Source organism: Anopheles arabiensis, chromosome 3 (assembly GCF_016920715.1).
Source record: "Anopheles arabiensis isolate DONGOLA chromosome 3, AaraD3, whole genome shotgun sequence".
Classification (NCBI taxonomy): domain Eukaryota; kingdom Metazoa; phylum Arthropoda; class Insecta; order Diptera; family Culicidae; genus Anopheles; species Anopheles arabiensis.
In genome coordinates, this window is record NC_053518.1 from 9,801,421 (window position 1) to 9,819,695 (window position 18,275).

The following is an 18,275-nucleotide window of genomic DNA, read 5'->3' on the forward strand; positions in this document are numbered from 1 at the left end:
ATTTGACCTTATGGTACCTTGTTTGAATCGGCTCCTTGTAAATTCCTATTGGATTTGTCCAACAAGTGTGCTATAGAGTGCAATTCCCATTACATTAAGCTCATTTCACGAAAGAAAGAGTCAATAAAGTATCCCACAGCTATATGAGAACTCCTAGAAAACCCTGTAAAGCATCACTTCAAGGAATGAACTTGCAATACTGACACCGAGCTAGATGATTAAAGTAACTTTCCTTCATTCAACGCAGCGCTAATTACTGACAGGGTTACATACCGTCTGAAGCAATCTAGCAAATTGTTATTTTAAGAAACTCAAATCCCTTCCCACTCTCCTGGCTTTCCCCCTTTCCCTCCATTACACCTTTGTGAACATCTTCCCCGGAGCAGGATTCATTTCATCCTGACCAAACACAATAGCACCGGTAGCAAACGATGGTAGAGCTTAACATTTAATTCCGTCATAATTACTCCCCGATTCGTTACTTCCGTCATCTTCCGTCTTATCGTGCACACACCTTTTTAAATGGCAGGGGGAGGGAAAAGAAGAATGCTTGCCGGAAAACTCGCGACGAGGGTGGCAAAACGGTTGGTGGCCACCGTGAAAAGTCAACGCACTTCAAGAAAACTTCACCCAATCTAGGTCACTCAGCGAACGTACTCTCCGGAACGGGGTTTTCGGGGCGTCTTGTGGAATGTTTTGACGGAATGTAATTGTTAATAAAACCGTGTAACCCTTCCGCATTAGGCATTTGCTTGCCGAATCCTTCGCGGCCGATGTGGAGGGGTGGTTTTCGGTGGTGTTGGCTTCATACTTGGGAGCCTTTTTTTAGGGAAGTTCAAAAAGGGGCCTTGGGCGACCCTTTACGGTTGAGTGGCCGGCAAAGGTTGCAAATGGCGCGCTGCCTTCTTAGTTTCGGCGTTCGTTTGCATTGCAAGAAAGTCCTCCTCCTATGGTGAGGAATTCCTATCAGCAGGTGGATTTAGCAGTAAGGAAGCAGGGAGCGAAAAATGATAGGGAAAACGATTGCGAAGGGATGGAACTTTTTACGGCCGTCTCTCTCTTTTCCAGGCCAACCCACCGACGGGGGAAGTCGGTAGCAAAATCAAAGCAGGGAGCAGGTGCACGGGGAAGTAAGCGCCGGAATGGAATTACACTATCGCTGGGGTTGAGATGCTGATGAACTTTTTTTTCCGTTTAACGATGAAGAGATAGTGAAGGGACAGTGAAATCACGTGCATCGTTAATGACGTTAATGGGGCTTGAAATGAAGCAGGTGGAAGCTCCGGCGAGATGTGCTCGTTTCTCTTTTTTTCCCCTTTCGACCGTAGAACGCAGCATAAAAGCTTAATCAGGGATTGAGTGCTTATCTGAAGCATGCATGCGAAGAATGCAACCCCGAACGCTTGATTGTTGCATCGCAGCACTTACTTTAAGCGAAGTACTTACCTCAGCTTAACAGTTTAGTGATTTTTCTTTCTATTTTTACATAAATTTTTACTAAACAAAAAACCAATCTAATCGCAGTCTTTTTATAAAATTATTTTCTCTTTTCAGTTGATTATTTCTCGCTCTCCCTCGCCCTTCAATACGTTCGTCACATTTGTGTCGAGCATCGATAAAAGCGGTAGATAAAAAGATTATACAATACACCTTTCGTACAATAGCCGTCGCAATAATGGTCATAATAATTACAATAGTATAATCGGTCCATTAAGAGGCTGGTGATGCTTCTCAGTTCTCACGCACGCACCAACGCACGCGCGCTATATAGGAAGGATCGCGGATTTTGGATAGCTAGCAGTGTGTGTTTTTCTCTCTCTTTCTCTATCTTTCGGGATCAAAGCAGCCGACGCTTGCTCGATGAACGACAACAAGGGGGCATGGGGCAACGTCCGTCTTTCGGGATTGTTGTAAAATTTCATTCTATAAAACTGTGTACCTGTATTTTCGGAACCGGAAACCACCGTGCGTCTCCTGCATATGATTAGTGATGATCATTAGTAGTATCCTAGTGCCAATTAAAATCTGTGTTCCCCTCTCATTTGTGAGTGGTTTCAGTGCTTTGCTGCTGTTTGTAGATGGCTTAGTAAACGGTTGGTTTGTAATCTGTTGTGCTCAATTCTTGCAACAGCTGAAATGCTTCTTACAAAAGAGATTGTTTAAACAAATGTAATAAAAAAACAGCTGTACAAAGAGCGGGTTTAAATATAAATTAAATCAGCATTAAAGTGTTGAAGAATCGAACTCAACGATTGTAAACAAACGGCCGCGTTGTTGTGGTTGTTACTAAGAGGGATAACGTCATGCTTTTCTGCTACTATGATTGTTGACAAGTAAAATTGATATCTTTTCATACTTCGATTTACTATTTTCTACTCTGTCTGTCCCCCTTTTAACCATTCTCCCGCTCTCTCTCTCTTTCTCTCTCTCTATTTCACTCGCACACTTTCTCTCCCTTTCTCACTCCCTTCCATAAACGTGTTCGCTATTCGTTTAATCTTATTTTCTTTTGTTTATTTTATTTCGCTACTTAAGACCGCGCGAACACATAAATCGGATTGCAAATCATTTACATTACCATGGTGATTATCGCATCGTAATTGCCACAATTGTTCGATCGGTTTGTGAACAAAGAGCAACAAAAAAGCAGCATGGGGGAGGGCGGCCACCCACTGGTTCCGCCACCCAAACCCAACCCGATAGAGATTTAATAACAGATTATACATAAACGATTGTTTCGTTTAGCGCTTTTTTGCGTTGCGTTGCGCTGATGCTCTACTGGTAGGATTTGCATTTCGATGTTTGTTTATTTTTTTTTATTTTTTTTTACACATGCACTCTGTAACAAGCGACCATTCAAAGTGCCCTCAATATAGTACCGTAAGAGCCCCTCACCCCCCCCCCCCCTCCGATTGGGAGATAATTATCGCACAAATCAGTTAAATTGCCCACTTAGTACGGATCGTGCAATGCGGAGGGGGGGGGGGGGATAGGGCTTAATTTCGCTAACGCAATTAGTTACGGGGCGACATGGCATGGCATTTAGCGCGCAGCGCAGCGACATTTTAATGGGGTGGGCACATTTTTGGCAACCGAGTAGTGGTAGTAGTGTCATTAGTTCGATGCGAGCCTTTCTAAATGGAGGTGAAATTTAATTTTAAAACATTATTCGATACAACGGGAACCGGGCAATGGGACAGGTTGGCTTGAATTAAAAGTCCAAGCAATAATAATCGCATTAAACTAGTCTGTACAATCGGTTTGTGCCATAATTTATCTGTGCGATTAGAGCGATTAGGAAGCATTTAGCCCAGAGGCAGCGAAACACACTGCAACATTTGTTGAACGATGTTCGAATGATAGTTCGATAACAGCAGGGTAAACAGTACAATTATCCAACAACGACAGAAAAGCATGACATAACGATTATGATTATGATTTTTACTCAGCAATGATGTGAAGAGTTCAGAGAGAGAGAGAGAGATAGAGGAAAGGAGATCAAGAGAGTGGTACAGATGTAGGAGCATAAAAATAGAAGTTAAATTTGAGAAGAATTGATTACTTTTCACTGTCAACCTGCGATGAAGCACCCTACTAATGTGAAGCACCAATTAGGGTTAGTTTCTGTTCCGCGTCTTACAGCCTCCACCCATTACAGTTCGTCCGTGTGAGCGTTTGGATCAAGCGATCTTATTGTCAGCAATATATAGGCGATATTCTGGCGATGTAGCAGGCTTTTGCAGTAAACCAAAAAACTAAACATACAACACTGATGTAGCTTGCCATGGCAAAGACGTCACGACGACGCGCAGTACAGCACGATGAACAGATTAGCTAAAGCACATCGAACGGCCTTCTAGAAGTCACTGATTTCACCCTCCGTGTCGGGATAGGTGCAGTTGAACGGGTTCCGCAGCCAGTGGCAGAGCGATTTGTTGTCGGCACGGTTGCGCTTCTTGCCACCGGCACCGGCCGACTTCTGGTGCGCCCTGGACGCCGCCGACCCGAAGCTCGACTCATCGCTATCGCGCACCGTCCCGACGCTATGGTATCCACTCTCGGCGCGCCGTGAGATGCCCGAATGTTTCGAGGTGCGGGGCGTCGAATCGTGCCCACTATCGTACGCTTCCGGTGTGGACAGAGGTAGCAGCGGCAGGGTGGGAAGGTTCTGGGGTGGTAGCAGAGTGGACGACGGTCCTTTCAGCTGCCCATCGTCGTCTTCGCTCTGGCAGTGGAGCAGCTCGGCCAGCGGGTTCTCGCGGATGTGCGTGTGAGGTCCGTCGTCCGGGTCCAGCATGTCGTCCGTTGTTTTCTCCAGCTTCGGCAGGTTTGGGTCGGACGCACCGTCCGGATGGCGAAGGGAGGCGTACTGTTCCATGCCCGCGATCGCCACTATCCCCGTGAGGCTTGGCAACGAGCTTTGGCTGGGTGTGCGAGACATTGTCATGGACTGGCGACAGTCCCGGCAGCGTGGACTCGGTGGACGGTAGGCCGGTTCGCTGCAGACACTGCTCGGGCCGGCATTGAAGCGATAGGCGGGCTCACTGTACACGCTGTTGGTATCGCCGAGCCGGAAGGAAGGTGTCACCTCGGCCATCGCTAGCTGGGAGGTGAAGATCTCGCGTAGTCGTGCGAGTTGGTCAAATTGGCTCCTGGAGTAAAGAGGAGTCCATGGAAGAAATTTGTAAGGGACGAAGAGGTTGTGCAGGTTATTTAATTTGGAAGTCTCTCCAAGATAAATAGATCCTCGAGTTTGAATATCTTGATCTCTAAGCTGTAGATCTCTTCGAGGATCACCTTAGAGAGACTTCCAGGTTTTATGCAGTAATATCAAAATCATTTTATAGTATCCCAATTGCCCTTACCTCATGTTATCGCCGATAACACAATCACTAAAGACATCTCCACCAACATTGAAGCTCGATACGATTGACAACTCTCCATGACTCAAGGCGCTCAGTGGATGCTCTCTGTGGAAGATCCAGCACAAAACATAACCTTTTTGTAAATATCAGCTCAGAATTATACACACCTATTACCTACCCCTTCATAGTCTTAGCAATTTCATCCTCCGTCACCTGTAGTCCACAGTCCATCATGCCGATGTTGTGACTGTTATGGCTATGCACGCTCATCGCGTCATCCCGGGACGCATGACGCGAGCAGAGCATGTGGATGCTTTCGTGTGAGATTTCCCGCGAACCAAGCGGATCCATGAGCGGCAACGCCGGCGGTACTTCCGAAGGTCCACTGTCCTGATCCTCCTCCTCCTGGGTGGTCGCATCCGTTTGCTGCTGTTGCGTGTGGGACGCCCTATCACTAGCTTGTGATGTAGTGCGCGATCGTTCCGAGTGATTGTCATGCAGAGAGCTTGCCGAGGTCATCGTAGCAGCGGGTGCCGCGGTGGACATTTTAGCGGCATGAGACACCGATGCGTAAAGTGGTTGACTCTGCTGGGGATGTTGATGATGCTGCTGCTGCTGCTGCTGCTGCTGTGTGGTAACATTGTATGTCTGTTCTGCGTCGAAACTGTAACCCTGTTTCAGTCCCGTTCGCACGTGACTCTCCGAGCTGTTCGCGGCAATAGTAGTCGCCGCAGTGAAGCCTCGCATTGCGATCGGATTGACCAACTCATCACCGTTCGCACGATCGAGCTCGAGCGTCAAGAAACCATCCTCATCCGATCGGCTCGGCTTAAACTTTGGCAAACTGTAAGTGGTGTGGTGCTTCGTGTGCATCGGTGAGTTGTTGGCCGACATGGACTGTTGGAGGAGCTGGATGGACTGGTTTTCGACCCACTGTCGGATCATGTTCTTCTTGTGCGTATCCATAAATCCGTACCCGCCGGCAATGTTAGCAGCGGCGGCTGCCGCTGCTGCCGCACTTGCTGACAGCGGCTGTGACTGACTCGGATGAGCTTGTGCGCTGTGTGTTCGAGGACCATCGACCCAAGTTTCACACTTCTTCACGTGATTGATTTCGCGCATTAGATGACGCGCTTCGTGCACCTTGGATTTGGAAACTCGCGGACCATCGATCCACTTCTCTTCGCTGATTTGTCGCGAGGGACTTTCTCGGTTTGCGGAGGGGCCGCCGACGTTCGCGACGGCCGTCCCTGCCGTTGGGCGTCGCATGGGCGAACCCTTTGGCGTAGGGATGTTGGAGCCTTTACTGACGCCAGACACATGCTTAAAGGCTCCCGCTATCACTTTGGGCGAGGCGTGCTGGGCCGCTATCTGAATGGCGCTCGAGACCAGCTCCGGACCCTGGCCCTGCTGGTGCGCGTACGCTGAATGCTGGTTGCGCTTAAGACTATCGGTGCGGCCAGGAACAGTGGTGGCACTACTCGTACCGGGAGCGTTTGTGGGTTGAGCTGCAGGGTTTTTTTTAGGAGAAAAGAACACACATTTCCAATAAGCTTGGAATTTCCCCCAGTTATTACAAACATTGTAGTCACTTACCTTTGGAAGCACTTGCCGCGGATGCTTTCTTCTTGGGTGAAGGAGTCGCGGTGCAGGGTCCTTTCTCTGCCACCGAACCCTTGAGCGCCTTGTTCATGGCGCACCGATTGTCGCCCGAGTTCAGACTTGGAAGATAGACGGGTGGATGTTCCCCGTCAGTTGGATCATCGCAAGGGCCCATGTAGATGACGGTGTCCTGCGAAAAGTCGGAGCTGGATGGATCCGGACCCTCGGACGAACCGCCCGACTGGTGGCCGGACGACCCATTGTTCAGTCCCTTGTCGCCTAGCAGATGGTTTCGGGGCCGCAGTCTTCGCCGCATCCGATGGATGCGTGAGGCAAGCTGGATGGTCGTGAGCGTGTCCGTGTGGGTCTATGTACAAGAGTCATGTCATAGGGGAAAATAAGGTTGTAAATAGTGATAAAGACGTCTCTCATTAGTAAGAACTTTGGTGTTCTTACCTGTGTGTGAGCTACATGCGCCACTACCGCTACGTGACAGGTGATCGGTGCAAGGCAGTCCCGCAGCAGTGGCGTCAGTGGATGATCCCGGTTAGGTGGATGCTTCTGTCCGCTCAGTATCGCCAGCAGCACATTTCCAATGCCCGACAGTGGAAGACCTCCGTTACGATTCGCACAGCCACCGAGATCGATTAGATGCAGACGACTTCTTCCTCCTTCAACTACGGTTGTACGGTGAAAGTACGGTTCGGAATTAAATCTTCCGAATCTCTAGTCCATCTCTCTCTCTCTCTCTCTCTCCAAAACTTACCTCCACGCTTGCCCGACAAGCTGTACTGATAGACGTGCAGGGTATAGATTAAGGCCGGCTCGAAGTTGCACTGCGATCGTCCCGATAGCGCCAGATCGAGAAAGAGTGCAGCCCGTTCCGCTGTGGGCGCCCGAAGCTCCGTTGGCCGGCCGAGAAAGTCTCCCCGTAGGTACATCCCGGGCGAGTCATCCGATTCTGAGAGAGATTATGATTATGAAATGGGAAAAGAATAATCGAAAAGAAAGGATTTGCTTAATAAATTGTTGTTCGGATAAATAAGGGAAGCCAATCAGCTCTCCCACTCTTCGGCTGCCAACCCCTCTTAACCCATTTTGATAAACGGATCCAACTTTATCGTAATCGATTTATGACGAAATTGAAACCCCGAGTTCGTTCGTTGCTGCCTCCTAAAATATCCTAAAACTGCACAGTGTGTCCCTGGATTTGGTTGTACCACCTTCTCCTTGCCCATAAAAAACGATCGATTATAGCACATGTGTGATTGGGGGGAAAAACCTTTTTTTCTGGTGCCTTTTTCTTCCCTAAACCCTCACACACACACATCATCATCACGTGCAGGACATTTGTCTCAAAGGGGTGGCGCGTCTGGAAAACCTGTGCACAATCTCTTCCCTTTCACTGCTCGGTAACACATCTTGCTACCGTAAATAAAATGAACCTTATCAAAATTCCAAACACACACACACACACGGTCATATTCGTCCCGATCTCACTCCAAGAGTTATTCTTCCAGGACAACTGTATCCTTTTTCGGTGACAAAACAAGCCTATCCCAGCTGTGTCTGTGGCAATTCGTTTTTTCCCCCGACAGTGGAAAGAGAAATGATGAGAGGAAAGTTTTCCTTTCGTGCGCGATGAAAAGAAAAAAAGCGAGTCCCTCGTTTTTTGAAGGTAGCAGGTGAGTAAAATGTTTCGAAAATCGATTGATAGCGTCGGAGAGGCATTCTGATACGTTAAATAACACATCCAGAAATTCCATAGGGCGAACCAGGGCGAATTTGATTGGAGGTGGATGAGTTACAGTGGACCAAACAGAGAAGGGGTAAACCTTCCCGAAATGCAGCCAAAATTACACACAAACACCCAAAACAAACCAGGCTGAGGCTAGTGAGTTACTCCTCAGTCATTGGAGTTCGTAGAAGTTGTGCTGCAATCTTTTCAGTCATTGTTCATACACCCAAGAATGGAAATAGAAAGTAAAGAAAAACTCATCTCTTGTTGGAGTAAAAGCGAAGTAGGATTGTAAAAAATGTTGAAAAAGAAAGAGTAAATCGTTTGACGATTATGAGGGTTCTAACGAGGGTCACCGTGTGCTGCCCGGTTCAGCTTCTTCCCGCCCCGGCGATACGCTCACTGGAAAAGGGACTTTGCAGCATTTCTACTCGGGATGACAGGTTTCGGAAGGAGCAATTTACGAAAAAAGGGAACTGCTTCCCCCCCCCCCCATCTCTCTCGCAACAACACAACTGGACATTTATAAATGATTTGATTGAAAGGCACACAGCAGTGGATTGTAGGTTAGAGCACGTTTCAGTTTTTGCCAGACATTTTCCTGGCTCCGGCGGTTTGGGTTTTCTATTTCGTATGATTGTGTGTCCTTTTTTTCCTTTTCTGCCTGCATCTGTATCCTTTTTCAAGAACTCGAAGATGTCCCGTCCCGTGGTTGGGCGTGCTATTGGGGGCAGATTGAGCTGTTTGTTTGTTTGATTGATGATGATGCTCGCAACGACGCCGATGATGATGATGATGATGGTGAAAGTGAGCAAGCGATGGAATACAGACATCAGCAGTGATCAATTTCTTTTGCTACAAACGGTGAGTCAATTTAATGGGATGGCAACAAAATGGGACTGCTGTCCATATGTGACACTGGCCGTAGAGAAACGAAATTGCAGAAAATCATAAACCATTGACAGTTTGTTGCATTGCAGCGATTTGATCAGATAATGGAAAATTAAGTTGTTAAAACGGTCCTCTTGCTAGTGCTGTTACTTCCACCGTGCGCTACATTGTGTGCGGGGGTTGTTAAAATCCAATCAAGTGTGTCCGTCAATGGAAAAACGAAAGACGAAAACTGGATACAAAAAAGAGGTAATAATGGCAATGTAGAATGAAAATTGCAATGATGCCTTTTTTGCCGGGCGGAATTCTCACCGCGGAACGTGTGCAGTACGATATTGTACGACTCAATCGATCGACCATCAAATAGCGTCGTCCATTAACCAGTGCTATCGGTTTGTGTGGCATCGATCAGCCCATTAGCAAATCAAAAAGATATAAATCTTTATACTTCTTTTTTGCTCGTCGACCGATTCGTCGTTGCGCTTCAATTTGCCAGTTTTTGATTCTTTCTTCTGCCTCTTTGCACTCGGTCCCTTCCAAGTTCCAATTTGCTATAAAAACACGACGCGCTTCATTCAACTTGATTTGAGGTTGACTTTTTCCATCGTTTTTCTCCGCTGTCGCTTGTGAGAGAAGAGGGTTTCCTTTTTGAGCCGTCAAGAATAGAGAGGTGACGCGAATTTTTACCTTTTTCGCTCGATAGAAATAGCTCGCTGAGAATCAAGGCAAGGGCTGGAAGTTTGTTTGGCCAATTTAAATGCTATCAGAAACGGCCATTATGGTCTCCTCCCGCTTCTTGAGCGCAAGCGAAACGTGGGGCTGCCAAGGAAAAGGGGTGAACAAATGATAATGGGCAAATCATTACGGTAATGAGCCAAGTGCAGCCAATTGCCTCCTGAGGTGAGCAGCGATGGCCGATCGGCCGATAAAGCTGTTTGCATAATAAGAGTTAAGTGATTGATATTTACTGCGGAGAGCAATTCGCGCGGAAAAAGATGCTACTTGATAATCGGTACAAAACGACCAACCATTTGGAGGATTCAAGGAGGGAGGATGGTTCGATCGTGTTCATGTTTTTCCGCATCAAGCGTCAGTATCGATTGGTCGGCCCGCGTATCACAGTTGAACAAGCGCGCCCCTCCATCCACCAGGCCCAGGGATCATGTTCAACCAGCTTTTCGCGGTTGATTTCCGCGCTCATCCCGGTGGACAGCAAAAAGGCCTGGCTGGCTGGCACGGCCCAAAAAACCGATGTCAACAGTAATGAAATCAAATAAATACAATAATTGCTCGAGCGTCCTGATTGCCGCCATTAGGGGGCCGCGCACCGTTCGGCTGGTGCGTTGGTCGCGGTTGCAAGCGACTGTGCACGTCAAGTGCTTTATTTACGGTTCACCGTTTCAGTGTAGTGGCAGGATGTTACCGGCAGGCCCGATACCGACATGCACGCGACGCTGGTCATTTGGACGGTGTTTGTGAAATTATGTTGCCCTGCTGGCACTGTTGGGCAGCATACCATCGGGAGACGGTGGCTTTGTGAGGCGTCCTGACATGATTATTGTCGAAGGGAACGAAAAGCGGACGCTTGGGGACAGTTTGCGAGTTTGCAATCGAACGATGCACTTTTAGGAAGGGGGGGGGGGGGGGGGGAGGGGGGATGTAGGAGGGGACTGTGGCAAGCCAAACCGACATGCAAAATGATAAATGTTGATGCTATTAGTGAATTATTAAACAATTAATTTATACTCCCTAATCTGGGATGATGAGGCCGGGTTGACCCGTGTACATACAGCATACGGAAGGCTTATCGGATTCCAGCTAATGTGTGTATGTTTGTGTGTGTGTGTGTGTGGTTATATGCGGGCTAATCCCTGGTGCAGGATGCTGCAGTGGAGTGGTTGGATGTTTAAGCCTATTTGAGCCGTTCGTGACAGGTCGAGAAGAGGGATGGAGTGGACTGCACTTGGGACAGCAGAGTCAAATGGATGGTTGAGTCTGGTAATTTTGTGCTTAAAATGCATGTAAAGAATGCTGTATCACAATGGGCATAATGCAATGCTATCGGTGGGCAAAAGGGCTTGAACGTTTCAGTTGTGTTTATCACGCTGTGGCGCCTAAAAGTAGGCAATGTGGAATACATTAGTGTCTTTTGTCCCATATTGGATTCAAATTAGATTTTCTATACTTATAACTTCAAAAGCTATATTAGTTAATTTTTACAATCTTATAAGATTGAAATCCTTATAAAATTCCTTACTGCAATTATCCAAAAATTACCCCGCGAATAGCTAGAATATGTCCATAAAACACTCCTGCTGCAACCTAATCCCTTCAGGTGACTACCCCGACAAAGAACGCTCACCGACTCGTGGAATGGAACGTGGATTTTAATTGGAATTTTGCCATCATCGTACACTCATTTGATCGTTTCGCCCACGAATGCAGGAATGTCAATTATCTAGATACCGCTGTCCGGTGCGAATAATTGTCAAATATTTATCCTCGACTCTACACTTTTACGCTCTCCGTGCGCTCTCTCCCTCTAGCGGGTAGCTGATGAACACGCCGAAATACTGATGAGATTTCTGTGAACGTCGTGCATCCGGAATGAATGTTGTGGAGTGGAATTTTTGCTGCGATTTGGTTGCTTTATTGGCGGTAGTGGTCGTTATTGTTGAAGGGGTTAGGAACAGTTGTTAGAGATGGTGGACAAAGATTTAGTTGTGATTTGAGTGTTGCATTCAAAAGCATATATAGGATTGAAGGTACACGGTAATGTTGTAGATTTGAATTAAATTAAATTAACTGTACATCAAATCATACTGCACTCCAAGCGACGAAACGTCACGCAGCACGCGTGTTACACGAACTGGAGCTACAGTTTTGCAAAAACACTCAAACGGCACGATAATCGGTGCACGAAATTTCGTGTAACACGAATTAAAATCACATTCTTTTGGAGCGAAACAAAAAAAACCGCCATCAACCAATTCACTTTACGACCAAAGAAACCTCTCCACCCCATACTCCACCCTTAACCAAAGGAAGTAAAGCGAACTGCAATAATATTTTATTATCTCATGAATTCATTATTATTATCATTTCACCGTTTCTAGCATTTACGCAAAACGAGCGGCACGCCGCCACGCAATGGGGGGAAAGGCATCGTTTGCGTACCTTTTGTTGAAAGCGGAAAGCGTTCTTCGTACTTTCCTATCACCCGATATGCTGCTCGAGCTCAACGAACGGAAGTCACCTGGCTGGCTACGGCGGTTTCACGGAGGCTCTTCGGAGTTTTTGAAGTGAGTTTGGAGTTTTTGGTTTTTGCTATTCCGGGGAAGGGAGTGAAGTTAGCGTTTAATCATTCGGTAGCTGGTTCCGGCTGTACCTAACCAAATTGGCAACCGGATGCGTACTGCAACGTTTATTGTTGGCAGTACTGTAGAGCAAGTTTTGGTTGTAAAATTTGAAGCACCGATCAAGAACGGAGCAAATCCGTACATTTTTAATAGGCAAGCGGTTTGTAGGCGCTTGAACTGTGTTGTGTCTGTTTAAATAATTAGCGGTCAGTCGGACAGGATTTCCATGAAAGGTAGAAGCTACCTTTAGCTTTACCTGCATCAACGGAACTTCATCAAAGAATCATAAATCCATCCAAGCGAGCTCCTCCTGTCAGATGGTAATTATTTAAAATAAACAATAGAAAAGGGGGGCGCCACCACCGTCACCAGGCGTACTGCCGTTGGAGAACTTTCGGACACAATGATTGTGCCACAATAAACAGAGCTTTAAAAACGAAGAAAGTTTACTGCACCTCTTTCCCAACTGTGCAGTAAAACGGTTTGCAGTACCTTTTGAGCGCACTCGAACATTTTCTTAAACCAGCGACCGTAATTTTCGTTACAATAAAAAAGGCCACACGATTGGGTTCATTAGTTTGATCTGACTGTGGTTGTGGTGCACGTGGAAGGAAGGCTGAAAATCGTGAGCCCCACAAAAGCCCAGCACCCATTCAAATGGAACTGGTCGTAAAAATGGCAATCGTAAAGCTGATATTCATAAACTTTATGCCAATGCTCGAAGCCGACAAAACCCCGTGGCAAACGTTCATCATTAGCAGGATGATGTTTTATAGAGTTTTAATCTGTTTTTGCGGGCGATCGGGAAGGAGGCGATGGTGTCCTTTTTTCCCTTATTTTTAGTGCCACGGAATGCCTTTCGGGCAACAGTTCTATTAGCTAAGCCAACCCCGTTTGTGTGGTTGTGAAATGTGCAAAACAAAAAAGAATCAAGTTCTTTATGGGAACGGAACCCGCGCCACTCGATGATTGACTGGCGGCTTCCGGAATGAGAGAAGAGGACGCTTCGTTTTACTTCCTCACAATTTGCCAACATTGTCACGTGGGTGGCTAGAAGAAAAAAAATGGCAGCAAAGCGGGACTGTTTGCCAAAAGGAATGGTATGAATAGACCAGAATGGTAGTAAAAATTTTAGCAGTAAAAGCAGAAAATGGCAACTTCTTTCCGGCCGGCCCGGAGCAATCGAATGCAGAAAGCAAAAGGAAACGCACTTTTTGCGTACGAACAGGCCGCATAGACGCAATTAAAACAGGAGGCCAAAACCCGGGTGTGAGCTTGGCTTGGGGCACCTTGCAAAAGGTAATAATAATAATCCAACGACGCTTGGAAAAAGTTTGTTCTGCTTCTCGTGCCAAACCAACCCGCCCGAGGGACGCGAGTCATGGACTCGTGGATCTTCTATAGGCGGTTTGGTTTTTTGTGTTAAACAAAAGAAAGGAACACACACACACCGAGTAAAGAAACCCCCGTAAGCAAATTGAAGAGCAGCAGTACTAGTAGTAGCAGTAAAAGCTAATCGACTGATGGCGCTCCAAGCATTGGGAATGGAGAAGACAAAATACTGGAACATACGGAAATGGAAGGAGAAAGAAGCAGCGGGGTGAGCGGGGACCAAGGATAACAGTTCACTGCCGTAGGATGCAGAAAATGGAGACAGGAAAGGGATTACCATTCGGTGGCGTAATGTGCCATTGTTCGGGACTAAGTACCGAAACCGAAAGGAAAATATGAGAAATTGTTGGTGGGTTGATGTGGCGGTGTGGTAATGAAATAAAATGTTGGCTTTTATTCATTTTTGCTACCTAATTTGGTGTGGTGGGATTTTGGTTTTTACAAGGTTTACTTGGGTTGAATAATGGTAGCTGATGAGCTGTATGTAAGGACGATAGAAAGAAGCAGCTCTATCTGTTAACAAAGAATGAAACTATTGATACTACTTTGAATATTTGGAGAGAGTATCTGTTGGCACGCCATCTTGCCACCTCAATTTGGACCTACCACGCCTCCTCTGTCCTTGCGGGCGGCCTAAAAAGACTTTACGGGCTGGGTCGTCCGTTTCCATGCGTACAACATGGCCAGTCCACCGGAGCCTGGCGAGCTTGATACGCTGCACGACAGTGAGGTCGCCGTACGTCTCGTATAGCTCGTCATTATAGCGGCTCCTCCATTGTCCTTCCACACATACGGGGCCAAGTATCCTTCTGAGCATCTTCCTCTCGAACGCGACTAAGAGGGTTTTGTCAGATTTGGACTGTGTCCATGTCTCAGAGGCGTATATGAGTACCGGAACTATATAGGTACTATGTAGTCCTAGCTTTGTCCGTCGCGACAGGTTCTTTGAGGTGAACTGATTTTTCAGGCTGTAGAAAGACCGGTTGGCAGCCAGCATTCTTGCGCGCAACTCAGCTTCCATGCTATTATCGTTGCTGACCTTTGACCCAAGATAGGTTAATTGTGGGACAACTTCAAAAGTGCGTTCACCTATCTGCAGGTCACGCCTACGTAGATTGTGATTATTTATTGGTAGGCTAGCTGATGTTGCCACCATCAGTTTGGTCTTTGCCTCGTTTATCTGCAATCCGAGGTTCTCTGCCGCCTGCTCGATCCCTTTGGTAGGCTTCTGCTACATAGGAGAGCCGCAGACCAATGATGTCTATATCATCAGCGTATGCCAGGATCTGGGTTGACTTATAGAAGATGGTTCCCGTGATCTCCACCCTCGACTCACAGATGGCCCTTTCTAGCGCCAGGTTGAATAGGAGACAAGCAAGCCCGTCCCCCTGGCGCAGACCTTTGGTGGTAGCAAAAGGTCCTGAGAGTTTTCCATCCACCCTCACCTGGCAAGTGACGTTGGTCATATTCATTCTAACTAGCCTTATCAGTTTGGGATTAAACTAGATCTCCGAACAACTGCGACAACTAGTTCTCCGAAATCAGGGCCAATTAGGGAGCGGATCAAACGGGGTCAAGTAGTACAATTGATCGGAGAAACCACTGATGTACAAAATAGGCAGTTGTAGAGTAGTCTGAATAGAGCTACTCAAAATAAACAGATATTTACACACCCGCAGGAACAGTATCAATAAGCAACATGAAACCTAACGTCTCAATGTATAACCATTTCCAGAATCAAGTATTATTGCCACTATTGGATAAAACATTTTAAAGCAGTTATCACTTTAACTGCCTGCTTCCAATTAAAGCAGTAGTAGTAGCCAATACCACTCCCCTCTGGCCTGCTGTTGGCGTTTTTAAACCACGCGCCCGCCGGGGCGCGCGCTGTACAAAGCGAGCGGAAAATTTAATTTCCCCGCAGCAAACAGCAAACTAAATCATGTGCCTCAATCGTGCTACCACTAATGAGCTGCACCCGGTGTGCTAGGGACGGGGTTGGGCGCTCGGGTAAAACCCACCCTGGCGAACCAAGCTTAGTGTGGCACCACGTACAACGGAAACTGCTGTTTACCGCAGCACCGGCAGCAGCAGCAGCAGCAACTGTTCCAGCCCCGTCTACAGAGCAGCCCAGCCCCGGTCAGCTTAAAGTATTTAGTCTTGAGAGAAAAGCGAACTAATTGAAAATAACGAAACTTTTTCCTCCATGCAAGGGCAGCGGGAAAAAGAGAGAGAGAGAGAGATAAAAGGAGAGGGAGAGGAAAGAAAAGCTCGTGTGTCCAATGCACAGACCGTGCAGACCGGTGCAGGATTCGATTTAACTTCCTCCGTCCCGGGTTTTGCGGGATGCCCCGGGAGAAGCAAAGGAGCAACGAGAGAGAAAAAAAATCCCTTGGCTTTGGAATTAAAAACTTTTAATCTTCCAGCCCGGGGGCATATTGCAAGCCAGCCGGGGGTTGTGTTATTCGCTTTGGCCTTACTTTGTGCTACAACCACACACACAAGCACACTCTCGTATGCATTAGTTTTCTGAATGCAGTTTTTCATCTCACGGAGCGCAGGTAAAGATATTTCTCCGTTTTTCTCCACCTCCCACAGGGCACAGATGGCGCAAAGTTGGGTGCGCAAAGGTTGCGCTTTATCTTGCCGGAAAACGGAATTACATTTTCCTTTCGGAGCAATTTTTGGTGAATTGAAGGACAGAATAAAGGAGGAGCAATTTAGCTAGAGCTTTACTCTCTGCGAAAGGGAGCAAACCGCGGCTTGATAAAGTATTTATGAAATCATATGTCATGAGGACCTTACCTGGAGGTTCATGAAAATTAAAGAAATATACTAATTCCCTGTTTCTAGGTCATTTTACTTAAAGTTCTCCTTGTTTTGGAATGCCATGTGTTTGCAACAGTAAATCCCATACCTCTACGTGCTTCTCTGCACATTAAGCACAACCCTAACGAACAGTGGGGACAATTCTGAATGAAAGTCTTCCCATCCTCCTCGGCTATGATTAACAGGATACATGAAAATTCACTTTTATCTGGCCACCGTTGGTGTGTGTGCATTCGGTCACTCCTATTGGCATGTGTTTTTGCTTCCCCGAGCCGAGCCGGAGAGTTGTCACTAATCCAATGAGTGGTTGACTCCTCTCAGTGTCGGGCGGTTTTAACGTACACCACCGCTCGTTGTTCTATCGATGCGGGATGAATGTCGTGTGAATGCCATACACTTTCCTTCAATTACTTCCCCAAATCCCATCCCATCGCGGGTGTGGAAACACTGGGAGTGCGTAGTCTGTGCTGCGATGGCTGTTCGGCTGTTCGGAAGTCAGCTGCAAAGGGGTGTGTTTCATGTTATCCTCGCATGACTGTGACGACACAGATAAAAACCCCGGGACAAGGGGACGGATAGCCCAGACAGTACGAGAAGGTTGTCCGGCCGGTGTGTGTGTCACAGTTTTTTTTTCTCGTCATAGCAACATGAACCCAACAGCTGAGCATGTCAGTCGATGGCCCAACAGCACATGAAGCGATCCAGTTCATTTGGGTGTTGTGCTGGGTCGTCATATTTTTCGACCGTTCATTTTCGGTGTGTTTGTGTCAAAAATTGACAACACTGGGTACTACTGCTGGGTGCTAGCATGTGGCGTGATATGGTTGGGGGAGGACGCACAAGTCACCCAAAACTCATCAGCTGCATCGGTTTACACAGCACGGCGGTGTTTTTCTTTCACGGGAAAGGGCAGCAAGTGAAATATAAAATTTAACTACATACATAGAAAACAAAAACAAGCACCAGGTTTTGGGGCGCTTTTTGGAGCTGGATGTTTCCGGTTACAAGGGTACATTGTAGCTCGTTTTGTGTAGTGTAACTGCAGAAGAGCCCTCTCTTTCTCTCTGAGCGTCTGTGAGGGGGAGGGAGCAATGGAAAGACACAGAAGGGCTAACAATTTGTCAACGGTTTAGCCCGAGCTGTCGTGCATTCCCGGTGTCACATTTCGGACAAATGCAAAATTGTCTACATGCCACAGACATGTAATACGTTATTGGCAGCATTCTAGGGTTGTTTGGGAAGGGTTGTAGTTTTCGACCAAAGGGTTCTTCACAATGCTTGCGGATTTGGAGTTGAAGTACCGGGTGTAGTGTTTTGTTGCTTTTATTCCTCCTTTTTTATTGATTTCATAAAGAGTATCTTTGATAGTTAGAATATTACCCTCTGGAGTACACTTGACATGACCTGCCCTAGGCCAGATCTCTTGTCAGATCTCTTTTTCCAGATCTATATCAAAGGCCTCTCTGGAACAAGCAACGTATCGTCGGGTCACAAAGCTTTATCGGACATTTATTATCTTGATTGGCTTTTGATGACATTAAGGCTCATGTGCCATAAGAGGATTACACCACGCTACGTTGGTACACTATTGATATACTC

General features: G+C 46.9%; 1 protein-coding gene across 1 annotated transcript in view; it reads right to left on the reverse strand.

The window, feature by feature from the left end:
- Positions 1–1,518: 1,518 nt before the first annotated feature.
- The window catches only part of LOC120900346 (kinesin-like protein CG14535), a 125,433-nt gene continuing 108,676 nt past the window's right edge, over positions 1,519–18,275 (reverse strand). The window contains exons 10-15 of the mRNA XM_040307209.1: positions 7,234–7,428; positions 6,924–7,144; positions 6,462–6,834; positions 5,044–6,373; positions 4,866–4,970; positions 1,519–4,652 (exon numbers count right to left, since the gene is read on the reverse strand). Of these exons, the coding sequence (XP_040163143.1) occupies positions 3,857–4,652; positions 4,866–4,970; positions 5,044–6,373; positions 6,462–6,834; positions 6,924–7,144; positions 7,234–7,428 (3,020 nt within the window). The 3' untranslated portion in view covers positions 1,519–3,856. The remainder of the gene's footprint in view (positions 4,653–4,865; positions 4,971–5,043; positions 6,374–6,461; positions 6,835–6,923; positions 7,145–7,233; positions 7,429–18,275) is intronic.